General features: G+C 59.9%; 2 protein-coding genes across 2 annotated transcripts; both read right to left on the bottom strand.

Moving 5' to 3' along the window:
- Window positions 1-654: 654 nt before the first annotated feature.
- On the bottom strand, window positions 655-1950 carry LOC146345398 (uncharacterized). Its single transcript, XM_084859667.1, has 2 exons — window positions 1395-1950; window positions 655-1247 (listed from the first exon to the last, which is right to left on the bottom strand). Exons 1-2 carry the CDS (start codon window positions 1933-1935, stop codon window positions 847-849), a joined length of 942 nt encoding a protein of 313 aa, XP_084715793.1. The 5' UTR covers window positions 1936-1950; the 3' UTR covers window positions 655-846.
- Window positions 1951-5653: 3703 nt separating this feature from the next.
- On the bottom strand, window positions 5654-10170 carry LOC146345397 (transmembrane protein 176A-like). The gene is given in 6 exon segments (XM_084859666.1): window positions 5654-6134; window positions 7188-7403; window positions 7601-7654; window positions 8175-8306; window positions 8611-8845; window positions 9854-10170. Coding segments are annotated over 5 exon segments (1014 nt in total). The 5' UTR covers window positions 8821-8845; window positions 9854-10170; the 3' UTR covers window positions 5654-5732.
- Window positions 10171-16166: the final 5996 nt, after the last annotated feature.

Below are 16166 nucleotides of genomic sequence, written 5' to 3'. Positions count from 1 at the left end.
TATTCATTTTTTATAACTTTAGATTCATATAGTAGAGTAAGTAGGAAGCAAAGGGGTTAACATACTGCAGCAAAGGCTTAATGGGTGTGGGTGTGTGTGTGGGGGGTTTCTTTGGCACTAAAAAAACCAAAATCGCCCCATAACATGAGTGTAAACTGTAGGTACTGTGGGGGAAGAGGAGCAGAGAGATCTTGCCACTGCCTGAATTCCTCCGCCCTATTGTGGCTCCCGCCAGCGCCATAGAGAAACGGGGTGAGTTAAGGCCACCTGCTGCGGAGCAGATTCAGGCCAGCTGCCCAGGGCCACGGCCAGGTCTCGTGCTGCGAAGCGCCACCGCGAAGGAGGCCCTCGCTTCCTCGCGGCGCGAGGCAGGCTGGAAGCCCCGCCGCGTTGCCTCACCCAGCCCCCCCCCCACACACTTGGCGCCCCGGGTGCGCCGGACGACAGCTCCCCGCGCTCCTGCTGGTCGGCCACGCCGGGGGGGCCGACGTCGCGCCACCCGCAGGCGCCAGGCTGGGGAGACCTGCCCCCGGAGGTCGCGAGAAGCCCCCAGCGCAGGCAGGATTTTGGCGGCGCCCCTCGCAGCCACCCACGCCAGCGCTATTCGGGGAAGACGCGGAGGGAGGAACCACGCTCGAGCCAGCCGCTGGAGACGCGCGCCGAGCACGCGGAAGCAGGGGCGCGTCCGCGGCGGCGCCTTTTATTCAGAGCCAGGAAGCCGGGCTCGCCGCTTTCCCCGGAGGCCGCGCGCCCCCGCCAAGCCCCGCCCGCCGGCACCCGCACGCAGCACGCGCCGGGCGGGCGCCCCCCCCCCGAGGCGGGGCCGCGGCGGCGGCGGCGTCACTGTCACTGTCTCCTCTGGACGTGGGCGCAGTCGTGCTTGCCCCGCACGACCTTGAGCTTGACGCCCGGCAGGTCCTGGGTGCGGCCGCCCTCCACCAGCACGGCGTGGTGCTCCTGCAGGCTGTGCCCCTCGCCCGGGACGAAGCAGACGGCCTCCTTGCCCGTGCTGAGCCGCACGCGGGCGCACTTGCGGTTGGCCGAGTTGGGCTTCTTCGGCTTGCGGATCAGCGTCTTCAGCACCACTCCCTTCAGCTGGGGCCGCCCGCCCGTGGGGCCCGGCGCGGCCGGGGGCCGCCTGGGCCGGCCCGCCCGGCGCATCTGGTTGAGCGTGGCCATGGCGGCGGCGGCGGGCGGCGGCGGCGGGCGGGGCGCGAGGAAGGCCCGGGGGCGCAGGGCGGCGCTGCCTGCGGGAGGACACGGTGAGCGCGGGGCGGGGCGGCGCGGGGCCGCCAGCGCCCCGGCGAAGCCCCGCCGGCAAAGACCCCCGGCGCGGCCCCCGCCCGCCCCCCCCCGGCGCGCGAGGCCCGCCCGCCCGCCCGCCAGCCACCTACCCCAGCGCAGCGGCGCCGCCAGCGCCCGCAGCAGTCCCGCGCACGCCAGCGCGTCCGCGCCGCGGCGCCCGGCGGGGCCTGCGGGGCGCGCGGCCCGGGCGGCGGGAGGGGGCCTGCGGAGGCCCGGCCGGAGGGAGCGCGCAGCGGGCGCGCCGCGGGGCGAAGAAGCGGCGGGAAGCGCCGGCGGCTCAAGCGGCGTCGCTGTCGCGGGCGCGCCGCAAGCGTAGCCCAGCGTTGCCCGGGCGGGGCGGGCCGGAAGGGGCGGGCCGGAAGGGGCGGCCCCGACACCGGGCGAGCGCGCCGCTCCGCCCGCGGAGCTCTGCGCCGCCGGCCTCCGGGGGCCTCCGCCTCGCCTGCCCCGCCGGGCGCCCCAGCTGGCTGCGCGGGGCGGGCTCGGCGCGCCGGAGGCCCGCGGTGCGAGCGAGGAGCGGCCTGGCTCCGAGCGCGGCTCATGGGCGAAGCTAGTGGCTGTAAAGAATCGTGGCCGGAAGGCGGGACGTGGCCCCCGAGGAGCCTTCTGGGGGCCCCGCGGGGCGTCCATCCAGCCCGGCCCAGGTTCGCGAGGGTGCATAGGGTTGCTAGCACCCGATTGCACGGGCTGGAACGTGTGCGGATGTCGAGGAGTAGCTCGGAATATCTGCCGTTAGTTCTCTTGCTCGTAAGGACAGAGCATTCGACTCTGCCGCAGAGTGTTTCTGAAAGGGGGCTGCTCCCGAGTTGGCGCGGCGCAGCGGAGACGTGCAGCGAGAAACGCCGTGTAGGGGAGGCCTGGGGCCCCGGCCATGAGGCCTCTCCGCCCACCCCGCGGTCGCAACATCGCCCCAGGCCTCGCGGGAAGGGGGCGCTCCCTCCGCCCTTGGCCCTTGGTCGAGGAGGGCCCCCTGCCCACCCCGCACGCACGCACCCCACCCCCCGGCCTGGGCAGGGTGCGTGCGCGAGTCTTCGCTTTCGAGTTCGTGTAGCAGAGCGACAGGACCACCAGCCTGCACCTCCTCATCTAAGTCATTCATAAAAACATTGAAGAGCGCTGGGCCCAGGACTGAGCCCTGCGGTACCCTGCAGTACCTCCATGATTTCTCAAAGAGAACAGACAGCGGTTCTGAGAGTTCTTCTGCCAGTTCCTTTATGACTCTGGGATGCAGTTCATCTGGCCCTGGCAATTTGAACTCATTCCAAGTAATTAGGTGTTCCTTGACCATATGCCTATCGATCTCAAGCTGCAATCCTGCCCCTTCAGCCTGCACTTCGCCTTTGCCAGGGGGGTCATAGACCCTCTTTTGGGAGAAGACTGAGCTGAAGTAGGAATTGAGCACTTCTGCCTTTTCTTTGTCATCTGTTATCATTTTGCCATCCTTATTTAATACTTGAACCACCCTTTCTTTCTTCTGTCTTATACTGTGCATGTATCCGAAGAAAGCCTTTTTGTTGCTTTTAGCATCCCTCGCTAACCTCAGCTCATTCTCAGCTTTAGCCTTCCTGACGCCATCCCTGCAATTCTGTGCTACCTGCCTGTACTCTTCCTTTGTTGCTTGGCCTTCTTTCCACTTCCTATATGTGTCCTTTTTTGTTTCCAGGTCATCTGTAAGTTTTTTGTGAAGCCACATTGGCTTCTTCTGTTGTCTTCCACCTTTTTTCTTGTTGGAATTGTTTCATAGAATCATAAAATAGTAGGGTTGGAAAGGGCCTACAAGGCCATTGAGTCCAACCCCCTGCTCAATGCAGGAATCTAAGTCAGAGCATCCCGGACAGATGGCTGTCCAGCCTCGTCTTGAATGCCTCCAGTGTGGGAGAACCCACCACTGGGTTTGAAATTGTGCCTTTAGAATTTCCTTTTTTAAAAACTCCCACCCATCTTGGACTCTTCTCATTAGAGTTGCTTGCCATGGGACCTTACTGATCATTGTTCTAAGTTTATTAAAATTGGCTTTCCTAGAATTCAGGGTACACGTTTGGCTACACTCGGTTTTTGCTTCCATTGGAACCAAGAACTAGAGTATAACTTGGTCACTTTCCCAAGAGTTCCTTTTAAAGAGTTCCTGTAACTGTTCCGCTAAGTCATCTCTGTTGGTTAGGATGAAGTCAAGGATAGCCAATCCTCTAGTTGAAGTCCCCCATTACTAGTACATCATGCTTCCTTGAAACATTGGCTATTTGCTTTTCAAGTTTCATCCTGTCTTCTCCTTGATTGGGTGGCTGGTAGTAGACTCCAACCAGCAGGTTCCTTTTACTCTTTACTCCATTTATTTTAACCCAGATGCTGTCGATGGTGCTACCAAGCTCATCCTCCTGTATTTCTGTGCAGAGATATGTCTTTTTCACATATGGTGCAACCCCACCTCTCTTTCTGTTCCTCCTGTTCTTTTTGAACAAGTTATATCCTTCAAATGCTGTATTCCAGTCATGAGAGTCATCCCACCAAGTCTCAGTTATACCTATCAAGTCATAATTTCCCTCCTGTATTAAGAGTTGAAGTTTGTTCTGTTTGTGTCCTATACTCTGGGCATTAGTACATAGACATCGAAGACCATGTGCTTCATAGTCTGGCTTTCTTCCTACATGCGTCTGAAGACTATTATTGGGCGCTATCAGAGCTGTTCTCTCCGTTGCAGGGCATGCACCTACATCCATTGTTACCCCCAACATTACATCTCCCTTCCCCATAGGATTCAGTTTAAAGCCCTGCTGATGAAGTTCTTCATGCTGTGGCCAAACACATTCTTCTCATCCTTTGTGAGGCGCAACCCATCCCTTGCTAGCAGCCCATCTTCCAGGAAGCATAGCCCGTGGTCCCAGAATCCAAATCTCTCTCGTCTGCGCCGCCTTCATAGCCAGTCATTCACCCGGAGACGGAGGAGGCACTGTGCTGCAGGTGATAGTTGGTTCCCATCTCCACTGATGGCACTTTGTGGCTATTTGGGGGGGGGGGATCATTTGAGCAGAGAACATTAAGTAATGGTAGCACAGATGACAGCATGCCAATTATTGGCAGAGAACAGCTATTTTGCATACTGTCGGAATGTGGGGGAGGATGAGGATGGTGTGGTTAATAATGTTCATGAACAAAGCTGCTGGTTATAAAAAATCATGGGAAAGAAAGGGAGAAGTGATTCAAGAGAAGTCTTCTGAAGAAATTGGGTGACATTTATCCAACACACACCAGATACGTGAGGATGTATATGGTTGCTAACAATTAATTACATGGGCTTGAACGTGTGTGGATGTCGAGGAATATCTTGGAATATCTGCCATTAGTTCTCATGCTCGCAAAAACAGAGCATTTGACTCTGTCGCAGAGTGTTTCTGAAAGGGGGCTGCTCCCGAGTTGGCGTGGCGCAGCGGAGACGTGCAGCGAGAAACGCCGTGTAGGGGAGGCCTGGGGCCCTGGCCATGAGGCCTCTCCGCCCACCCCGCGGTCGCAACATCGCCCCAGGCCTCGCGGGAAGGGGGCGCTCCCTCCGCCCTTGGCCCTTCATCGAGGAGGGCCCCCTGCCCATCCCGCACGCACGCACCCCCCTGGCCTGGGCAGGGTGCGCGCGCAAGTCTTCGCTTTCGAGTTCGTGTAGCAGAGCGACAGGACCACCAGCCATGTAAGAACCACGCCAGGAGAGCCCCTTGAGCGAGTCCAATCATCAGCGAGAGCCTTTATTGCCAAGGGAGGCGCCAGCGAGAGGCACCGGCCTTTCCCATTCAGCAGGGGCTCCGGGTAGGTTCTGGGGCAAAATCGGGGCTCAGGAGGGGGCGCAGCGAAGGCAGACTCGGCACGCCAGTCGGCCACAAGCGCGGGGCATCTCCTCTCAGCAGGCAGCAAAGCAGGCAGGTGACCGCACTCGGTGCAGGACGTGGGCCAGCTGCTGGCTCCGTCCCCCGAGCGCGAGTGCTGCCCGGCTCAGGCAGCGTTCTCCGCTTTCTCTGGATCCTCGTAGGAAGGGGGCGCCTCCGGGTCCCCGATCAGGGCGTAGTCCTCACAGCCAGCCTGCAAGGAGGACGAAGGAAGGGCGGAGCCAGCTCAGCGCGTGGGGAGGGGGCAGAGGGACTGGGGCTCAATGCCGGCGCTGCCTGCCACGGCCCAGGGGCTTCTGGGGGGCGCTGATCGAGGACAGAAGCAACTCCCCAGGGGTGCAGGCGGCAGCCTAGGACGGGCCAGCCAGGCTGCAAGTCCCCACGGACCCCCTCCCACCCCAGGGCCCCTAGGCATTGTGGGGTGGCCCCGCTTCCTTTGCAGACCTGGACCAGGTGGGCCTCGGTCCCGGTTTTCCCTCTCCTTTAACCCCAACAGGAAGGGGATTCTGCGGCACCACCGTGAAGGGGCGGTGGCAGCCAGAAGCAAAGCTCACCGCCTCAAACGGTCACAGACAGGCTCGTTCCTGCGCTTGGACTGGGCCTTGAAAAAACGTATCTGTGTGTCCCCAGAAGTAACTCCCAGCGAGTAACTGGGGACTTGCTCACATGCAAGGGCGCAGAAGGGCAGCCACCCTCAGTACTGGCCTGCTCAAGTTCCCTCCCCCACCCCAACCGTGGGCCTCTCCCACCATGGATCGCAGGGCCCTTCCAGGCGCTCAAGAGGGCTGTGGCTTGGGGCCCGGCGGTTTGGCCCCGAGGCCCAGCGCTCCCGCTGCCCTTGGCAAGTACCCAGCAGGAGCAGCAGAGGACTCGAAGGCCGTATCCCACGCAGAAGAGGGCGATCCCGACAGCAGCCACGGAGAGCAGCAGCAGCAGCAGCCGGATGCTGTTAGCAGTGGTCTGGGGAGAAGTGCAGACAGAGGTTGGCCTCGGACCAGCAAGAGGATGGGGTGGGAGAGGCCCCACACACACCTGTGCCCCTGGCGTGCCACCGGGAGGGCCACGGCCCCTCACTGTGCAGCAGACCTGGGCCCAGGAGACGCGGAGCCTTTGACCCACAGGGCGGGCGCGCTCGATCTTTGGGCTTGCAACTCCCATCACCCTCACCGTTGGCTCTGCTGGCGAGGGCTGCTGGGAGTCGGAGGCCAGGCTGTCCGGAGGACCCCAAGCTGCCTGCCCCGACATACAGAAACTGGCCCCGTTGGGGGGACGCAGCCAGGGGCTGAAAAGAGGAGGAAATCCCACAAATCCAGTGAACCCCCCCATCTCGCCCCCACACCTCCGCCTGCCTGAGACGGCCAGCACTCCCCTCCCCTCCTGATCCGCAAAAGCACCGAAGTCTTGCAGGCTGTGCTCTGCACTCCCTCCCTTGCTGCCCCCCCCGTCCTTAAGGCGGGGGGGGCTGCCTGTCTCAGACATGCAGAGTCTGCCGCCTCGGCTGTGACAATTCACTCCGGGTGCTTGTCTGTTGTGGATCTGGGGGGGGGGCAGGATGGAGGGAGCTGCCCTTCACCAGGCACCACTGCTGCCAGTCGCTGTTGGCAACACCGGGTTGCTGGCCCAACTCTGCGTGAGGCCACTCCCACGGTTTCCGGGCACCGAGCTCGCCTCGGGCCCCTTTGCCCCGCTCTGCGTTCCGCAGGCCCCTCAGGCTGCAGCTGTGGGCCAGCATGAGGCCTGCGCTCCGGAGGGGGCCACTCAGTCCCACACCCCCGGCGAGCTCTCCTGGCCTGGGCTCCTCCCACCACGCTCTGCCCACCCGCCCAGTCCGGCCCTCCCCTCGGCATCCCCGACTTGGCGTCCCCGCCTCGCAGGGCCCTGAGGAGCCCGCACTGCACTGCGTGCCGCTTGCGAAACGCAGCCCCGCGCTGCTCAGCCCCGGGGACCGCTCCCTTCCGGCTCGGGGGACCCGGCCCCACAATCTGCAGTCCTGCCTTGGGCGGACCCGCTCACCAGGAGCTGCCACATCTCCTCCTCGCAATCCTTCACCCGCATGGCATCACCGTCGTAGCTGGAGCTCGGAGTGGGCTCCCATGCTGTGTAACCCTTCCTCTGGCAGAGCTCCTCAATGTAGTAGGGCCTGTATGTCATGTCAGGTACATGAGCCACGGCAAAGGCCACGGAACCAACCACGACACTGGCCAGGTGGAAGAACGTGGCCAGGTGCACCTGGGTGGCAGAAAGAAGAACCCCCCCCCCAAGAAAGCGCGGGCACCGGCGTCTCGGGAGAGGGGACCACGGACCCACCAGCAGCGACCCCCCGAGATACGCCATCCAGCAGGTTTTACGGTGAAAAGGGAGGGCTGCGCTTCACGGCACAGCCTGCGATCGAACAGGCCCCCCCACACCCAGTGCCCCCGACTTACCCAGCTGCCACCACGTCACTCGCCCACCACAGAGAAGGTGCCAGACAGGATGAACTGGGGAGGAAGCACCAGCATGAGCGGGGCCTGTCCAGGCACAGCGTCCTCCTCCTGCCAGGCCCCCACAAGCCCCGGACAGAGGTGCGGCTCCTCCTGGGCCCTCCCTGAGCCCAGACCTGGGGCCCCTCTCCGTCTCACCGGGACTGGCTGACCTCACGGGGGGCGGGCGGGCGAAGGACTGCAGCCTAGATGTGTCGACAACCCAGCACAGCCCCTCTGTGCTTCCGAGGCCACGCCAAATGTAACAAACGTGTATTGCAAAGCACGCTCTCCGACTGGGAGATCGTTGCACGCGTGTGGAAGCGTGATGGAGCTTGCCTGCGATTCCGAGGCCCTCCCTGCCCCGTGTGCCCCTCCCAAGGCCCCAGGCAGAATCCATCACCCCGAGGCCTGCCGGTCTCGCCCCTCAACCGAGCCAGGCAGGAAAGGCGCCCTGCCTGCTGCCCGGGGGCAAATGGAGACCCCCGAGGAGGCACCACGCCCTCTGGCCCCAGGGCAAGGATGCCCCACAACTCACCACGCTCCCCATCCAGAAAGGGGCTCCATTCCATATTAGCTGGTCACGGTAGTAGTCCCCGTAGCTCCCCAGGCTAAGGCTGATTGCCCCTCCGAGGCTGACGCACATGAGCCCAAGCAGGATCTGGGCCGCCTGGAAGCCAATGAAACGAAGACCCCCGCGGGCATGGGCTCTCGCGTGCCCCCCGGGAGCGAGCCCGCCGCCACCCCGCAGTTCAGCGGTGCCCCCCGCCCCCCCGGAAAGGCCGGGGGGCGCCAGGCAAGGGCTGCGGCCCAGCCTGCGTCTTGAACGCCCGCGCTCCGCCCCGTCGCAGGCGGGAGAGGCGATGTCCCTGTGCGCGCGCAGACTTCCTCGCCCGCACAGCCCTACCGGCGCGCGTCCCTTCGGGCGCCCGCCCACGCCTTTCGCCCCGGCCCCCGCGCGCCCACGGCCTCACCCCCAGCACTTTCTGCTCCCCGCTGCACCTGGCTCCGGGCGGGGGAGCGGCAGCAGCCGGCAGCTGCGCGGCCGCGGAGAGGGGCTTGGGGCGCCGCATGGCCGCCACCGCCTTGCACAGGTAGGCGAGCGAGGACTCCTGGCTGATGTGGACGTGGACGACCGTCTGGCCGGGGCCCCGCGGGTCCGCCTCCGCCGCGCTGGCCGGCATCGCGCGAGCGGCCGGACGGACGCACCTGGCGGGGGGACAGGGCGAGGCCTGAGCCGCCTGCGGGAGCGCGCGGGGCGGCGCCGCGGCCCTCGCGCGCCTGCCTTCTCCAGGCGGGGCGCGCTCGCGGGCAGCCGCCGGGCCGGAGGGGCTGCCTTGGGGCGGAGCCCGCAGACGCGGCGGCGGAGCGCCCTATGCGCGGAGCCACGCTCGTCCCAGCCGGGCTGCTGCGGCCTCCCCGACAGGCGCCGGGGGCTGGCGCGGGCGCCGGGGCCCTCCCCGCGCTCTGCGCGCGCCGCGACTCGGCGTGCGCGTCACTCCGCCGCTCGGATCGGGGCCGGTGTCCCGGGCGGGCGCGCCTGCCGCGGCCCCCCCGCCGGGGCCATGGCGGGAGCCCCTGGAGCGCTCCTGCCTTCCCCCCGGCCACCCGCCTCTCGCGCTGGCCCAGGCGGCGGCGCGGAGGAGGCGCAGGCGCTCGGGGCGGCCGCCGCCGCCGGTTCTCGGGATGGCCTTCGCCCCTGCGCGGTGCCGGGGGCGGGCCGGGCTCGTCCCGTCACCGCGGGGCTCCCGGGAGGGCGCGCAAGACCTCGGCTCCAGCAGCCTCGGGCTCGCCGCCGGCCCCCCGCAGGAGCCGCGAGGCCGAGCCCCGCCTGGCCCGGGCAGCCGGGGCGGGGCTCGGCTCGGCGCCTCCCGCTGCCCGCAGGGCGCCCCTCGGCGCCGGAGCTGCTGCCGCTCGGCGCCCCCGGCCTTGGGCGCGCAGACAAGGCCGCCCCCCGCGCGGGAGAGGCGCGTCCGCCCACCCGGCTCTGCGGGGAGCGCTGCGCCCGGGGCCCGGCTGCCCTCGGGCCGCTCCGGGGCGGGGGCGGCGTGCTCGGGCCTCCCCTCCCTTCCCGCACGCCTGGAGACGCCCGTGCCGCGCTCGCGCCCGAAGGCGGCCGCCTCTCGCGGGGCCTTCCTGGGGGCGCCGCATCGCCGTGCCTCGCCCCGGGCCCCGCGCGCGCAGCCCGCCCGCCGGGTCAGGTCGGGAGCCACTTACGTGTTGCGAACTGCGGTCGAGCCCAGCGGACGCCCGCGCTGCCCGCGCCGGGTCCCGAGGCTGCGGCGAGCGGAGGCCGAGCCGGGCAGCCCACGTACGCGGCCCGGGCTCCAGAGCGGGGCTTCCGGGGCTGGCGCTGGCTGGGAGCCCAAAGCGGGGAGCGGCCCGGGCGCGTCGCCAGCTCGGGTGGCCGCTCCCCGCAGACGCGCTCGCCCGTGCCCTGACCCGCGCTCCCTTTCGGGCGGGAGGCCCCCCGATGGCGCGCTCCCGGGGGATGCGGCGACGAGAGCGCGGCCAGGGGCCGGGCTCCTCCCGTCCGAGGCGAGCCGCTGGGCAGGGAGTTGGCGGAATGGGCGCGCCCAGCGGCAGGCGGAGGAGCCGCTGCTGCGCGGCACCACCCGGCTCCTGCCGCCCTTGGAGAGCTGAGTGCTCAACCCGCCCCTGCTGCAGCGCCAAGCGTTCCCCGTCTCCTGCCTGCCCTGCCCTGCCCTGCCCGTGGAAGCCTCTACCGTCTGCCGTGACGGTAAACGGAGCCTCCGCACATGGAGGAAGTCTACCTCCGAGTCCAAGAGACTGAAGGAGCAAACTGTCAGGGCAGGCGTTCCCCTCACCCGCCAGCTTCCCAAAGGCATCCAGGCGGCCTCTGCTGGGATGGACCCAGAGTGCTGGAGACTGCAGGTTGCCCTGGGCAGAGGCTGGCTGCCAGACCTCCGCCCCCACCCGCCACCCATAGTTTCCCATTCAGTTTGTTAATCCCACCCTGAGGGAGCTGCTCCCAGGACAGGTGGGCGGGGTGGGGTGCCATATTGGTCTCCCCGCCCAAGGAAACCAGCTGGAACCATCCCTACAGCAAGCGTGAGCTTGTGGCTTTCCGGAAGAGAAGGCGAAGGAGGCCAGGGACGCCTCTCTGCACATTGCCTCGTCAGGAAGGGTGAAAGGTCTTTAGGGGAGAGGCGGGAGTCCTCCAGAAAGAGCACCCAAAGGGAAAGATTTGCAAGGGGAGAAAAAACCAGGGGCAAGGGGAGGAACATGAGGCACCAGGAGGAGACAGCCGATGGCAGGGTTGGATCGGAGCCCATAGAGTCCCAAAGCAGCTCTGATTCTGAGGAGGAGATACAATCCGTGGGAGAGGAACCTGCCTCTCAGGTTTCAGTGGCACAGCTGGAGCAGGAGCCCCCCCTCGCTCACATTCCTGGGAGCAACAGTGACCCTGGTATGGAAAGGGAGGGGCAACTTGAGCTTTTAGACATGAGGCACGGGGACAAGCAAGAGGTTGCGGGAGCTGAGCTTAGGTGCTCAGCCCAATTGGCTCAATATCAACAGCTGTGGCCCGAGGCCCCACGGGAGAGGGGGAGACCTTCCTCTCCTTAACTTCAGAGAGTTGCCATGCTTTTCCTCAAACAGAGACCAGCTGATGTCCTAACTCTTAGAAACCCCTAGGTGGCTGTCCCTTTGTATTTCCCCAGAGTCTCAGGCAATTAGTATTTGTAAGCTTCATTAGCTTGAATGGAATTAAAGCCTTGGAAAGCAGCCCTTTTGTCCTAGTGTTGATTCTGGCTATTGGAGGATTCAATAGACAGGGGCAATCCTGACAGCCAGGAGACATTCTGTTCCACCGGGTCTACCCAACTGACACCAGGCTTTTTCCATGGAGGATGACCAGGCTGGGCCCCCTGGAAATAAGACCCCTCCCCCACTCTACAGAAGATGGGACAGGAAGAATCTAGACACAGCCCGAGGAGAAGGAGGGGGAGATGGGCTCTCTCGCCATCACCACCACACCACTGCGAGGGACAGAGGCAACTGCGTGCCCATTGGACAGGTCATCACGGGATGCGAGTTTTCTTCTTGGAGCACATTTTCTTTTTTTAAAATCTATTTTTATTTTTATAAATGAAATAAACAATAACAACAACATGATCAAAATCTTCAGTTTCCAACGTTATAGTATTCTGAGGAAGAAAAAAGGGGGATAGCAAAAAAAAAAAAGGAAAAATAGAGAAGAATTATATCAAAATGAAAGCAAACTAAATATCCAAATATACAATTGGAGATTATACCTATACAGCATGCTTCCAAACATTGCAGGTATTATTAAATCTCCAATCTGCTGCACTGTAAACGGTGAACCTTATCTTTCAGTGTCATAACTTCAGTCTCATAGCAAAGGAACGGGAGCAAACAATTCGTTTCCATTGGCCATGTATTACCATTCAATTAATGTGTATTAATAAACATTAAAGGTTTAACCAGCAAATAATAATCATAATCCCGCAATGATGATGATGATAATAAAAAAAGAAAAATTTAAGGAAAAGATAAAAAAAACAAAAGCAAACCATTTGTATATTTTAAGTAATATATCTAAAAATATATTTATGTGTGTACACACACATACCCACACAAACAAGAATTTTATTACAATAGAACATAGAAAAGGAGAAAGAAAACAAATATGCAAACATTTACTCTGGCATACGGCCTAGACATCAGCTATAACACAAATAGCACCTCAAAATAACAGTTAAAATGACTAAATTCCAACTCAGGAGGCTGAGAGTGTTGGTCCCCTTGTTTTAATTTTAATACCAGTGAGGAATGACTCTGCAGCATCAGGATTTAAAACCTTTTCATCTGGCCTTCAAAAAGAATGCAAAATGTAGCCGGATATTTAATATGATATTGCAGGTTAGTTTGCTTTGCCAAACTTCTTGCCTTGGTAAATTACCTTCTGTCAGCGATTTCTTTAGTATAATCAGGAAAGAGCATAATCTTGTCATTTGCTGGTCCCCACTGAAGCTCACTTTGTTCTCTTGCCTGATGCATAAGATAATTTTTTGTAGAGACTCGTGAAAATTGAACAATAACAGTCCCAAAAGTTCCTTTAGTGCCATGTATTGAACCAGGAACACAATATGCATGCTCAATATCAAGTAGAAAATCAGATGGTAAAACCAATAGCTCATGCAAAAGTTTATCCATAAATTCAGCCAAACATGTATCAGTAGCCTCATCTTTATACCAAGGATACAAAGATTCGCTCTGCGTGTGAAGGCCTCCAGTTGAGAAATTTGAGCAGACAAAATATTATGAGAAGCTTCCATAGCAGTTTCATGAGAGTAACCCGATCTTCAAGAGCACTAACCTTCAATTCCATCTTTTGAAAAGAGGTATTTCTTATATCTTATTATACCCACGGGGGGTTGCCGTGGTCTATAGGAATTCAATTTCCCTCTCCAGGCTTCCCGCTTATTCGCGTGCAGATTTTGAGTGTACCTTGTGTTGGGTACCCGGGACAGATTAGGGATTCTGTTGGTGTACCGCCCACCCCGCTGCCCATCAGACTGCCTGCCTGAGCTGACGGAGGTGGTCTCGGACTTGGTATTGAGGACCCCCAGGATGATGGTCCTGGGGGATCTCAACTTCCATGCCGAGGTCGCTGTATCCGGGGCAGCTCAGGACTTCATGGCCGCCATGACAACCATGGCGCTGTCCCAACATGTCATCAGCCCAACACATATAAAAGGACACATGCTTGATCAGGTTTTCTCGACTGGGCAGGAGGATGGTGATCTGAAAGTGGAGGAATTAACATCTGTCCCTTTGTCATGGTCAGATCACTTCCTGCTGAGGTTTAGACTCCTGGCGGCCTTCCCCCTCTGCAAGGGTGGGGGACCTATTAAAATGGTCCGCCCCTGGAGATTAATGGATTCTGATGGAACCCAGAGGGCTCTGGGGGATTTTCCCGCTGGTATGGCTGGTGCTCCTGTCAAAGCCCAGGTCGCTCTGTGGAATGCAGAGATGACTCGGGCGGTTGACACGATCGCGCCCAAGCGCCCTCTCCCTCTGAGCAGAGCCCGGCCAGCTCCTTGGTATACGCCTGAGCTGAGGGCAATGAAGCAAGAGGGGAGACGGCTAGAACGCAGGTGGAGGAAAACTCGTGCTGAATCTGACCGAGCACAGGTAAGAGCCCACTATCGAGCCTACTCTGTGGCGGTGAGGGTGGCAAAGAGGCAGTTCTTTTCCACCAGCATTGCATCTTCTCAGTGTCATCCAGCGGAGATTTTCCAAGTGGTTCGTGGCCTGTTACATTCTCGGCCAGGGAGAGAGAGACGGTGGAACCCTCGGTGGCATGCTGTGACGAGTTTGCACGGCACTTTGAAGATAAAGTTGCTCAGATTCGTCATGAATTGGACACGATTAATGCAGTTCCATTGGTAGAGGTGTTCAGAGCACCGTCTGGTCCAGTTTTATTGGATGAGTTTCAGTTACTGAGGCCTGAGGATGCGGACAAGGTGCTTGGCCAAGTCCGATGGACCACTTGTGTGCTTGACCCTTGCCCTTCGTGGCTTATTAAATCAAACAAGGAGGGGCTATCTGGCTGGGTCCATGTAAATTCCTCCTTGAGAGAGGGAGTGGCGCCTGCCGCTTTAAAAGAGGCGGTAATTAGACCACTCCTGAAAAAGCCTAACCTGGACTCAGAGGATGTTAACAATTATAGGCCAGTGGCCAACATCCCCTTCCTGGGCAAGGTGCTTGAGCGGGTGGTTGTAAGACAGCTCCAGGCACTGTTGAATGAAATGGATTATCTAGATCCATTTCAATCAGACTTCAGGCCTGGTTTTGGAACGGAAACTGCCTTGGTCACCCTGTGGGATGACCTCTGCCAGGAGAGGGACAGGGAGAGTGTGACCCTGTTGATTCTTCTGGACCTCTCAGCGGCTTTCGATACCATCGACCATGGTATCCTTCTGGATAGGTTGTCTGGGTTGGGAGTTGGAGGTGCTGCACTACAGTGGTTCCGCTCCTACTTGGGTGGCCGATTCCAGAAGGTGGTGCTGGGGAATTATTGCTCTGTGCCATGGCAATTATGCCATGGGGTTCCACAGGGCTCTATTTTATCCCCTATGCTGTTTAACATCTATATGAAACCGCTGGGGGAGGTTATCCGGAGGTGTGAGCTGAGGTGCCATCAATATGCGGATGACCCCCAGCTCTACCTCTCTTTCTCATCAAAACTAGGTGAGGCAGTGGCTGTTCTGAATCAGTGCCTGGGCACGGTAATGGACTGGATGAGGGCCAATAAACTGAAACTCAATCCAGACAAGACGGAGGTACTGTTAGTGGGTGGTTCGTCTGCCCGGCTCGGTGATATTCACCTTGTTCTGGAGGGGGTTGCATTCCCCCAAAGGATCAGGTTCGTAGTTTGGGAGTGCTCTTGGATCCAGAACTGTCACTTGAGGCACAGGTGAACTCAGTGGCACGGAGCACTTTTTATCAGCTTAGGCTGGTATACCAACTATGCCCTTATCTGGACAGAGATAGCCTAGCTACAGTTATCCATGCTCTGATAACTTCTCATCTGGATTACTGCAATGCGTTATACGTGGGGCTGCCTTTGAAAATGGTCTGGAAACTTCAGCTGGTCCAAAATAGGGCAGCAAGATTGTTAACAGGGACTGGCCTGCGAGCTCATATTACGCCAGTACTTTTCCAGCTGCACTGGCTGCCAGTCCATTTCCGGGCCCGATTCAAAGTGCTGGCGTTAACATTCAAAGCCCTTAACGGCTTGGGGCCAGGTTACCTGAAGGATCGCCTCCTCCCATGTGTGCCTGCCCGGACCTTAAGATCATCAGCAGTGGCCCTTCTCCGTGAGCCCCTGCCAAAGGAAGTGAGGCGGGTGGCTACTAGGAGGAGGGCTTTTTCTGCTGTGGCACCCTGGCTCTGGAATGAGGTCCCTAGTGAGGTTCGCCTGGCATCTACATTGTATTCCTTTTGGCGCCAGGTGAAGACCTTTTTATTATCCCAGGCATTTTAGCATTTTTGCTTTCTGAACTTTTAGCTTTGCTGTTTTAAAAATTTGTATTTTAAACTCCTACACTGCTGCTAGGTTTTATTGTGGTTTTGTTATATTGTGGTTTTAATGTTCTATATATTTTAAATTGTTTTATTGTCTGTTGTTTGGTTTTAATTTTTGTGAACCGCCCAGAGAGCTCCAGCTATTGGGCAGTATAGAAATAAATAAATAAATAAAGTCATAGAATCATAGAATAGTAGGGTTGGAAGGGGCCTACAAGGCCATCGAGTCCAACCCCCTGCTCAATGCAGGAATCCAAGTCAGAGCATCCCTGACAAATGGCTGTCCAGCCTCGTCTTGAAGGCCTCCAGTGTGGGAGAGCCCACCACCTCCCCAGGTAATTGGTTCCATTGCCGTATTGCTCTGACACTCAGGAAGTTTTTCCTGATGTTCAGTCGGAATCTGGCTTCCTGTAACTTGAGCCCATTATTCCACGTCCTGCACTCTGGGATGATC

Source organism: Heloderma suspectum, chromosome 5 (assembly GCF_057233095.1).
Source record: "Heloderma suspectum isolate Gila_16-S chromosome 5, 16-S_ref, whole genome shotgun sequence".
Lineage (NCBI taxonomy): Eukaryota > Metazoa > Chordata > Lepidosauria > Squamata > Helodermatidae > Heloderma > Heloderma suspectum.
Note: the sequence above shows the minus strand (reverse complement) of the source record. Positions and strands in the feature narration are given on the sequence as shown.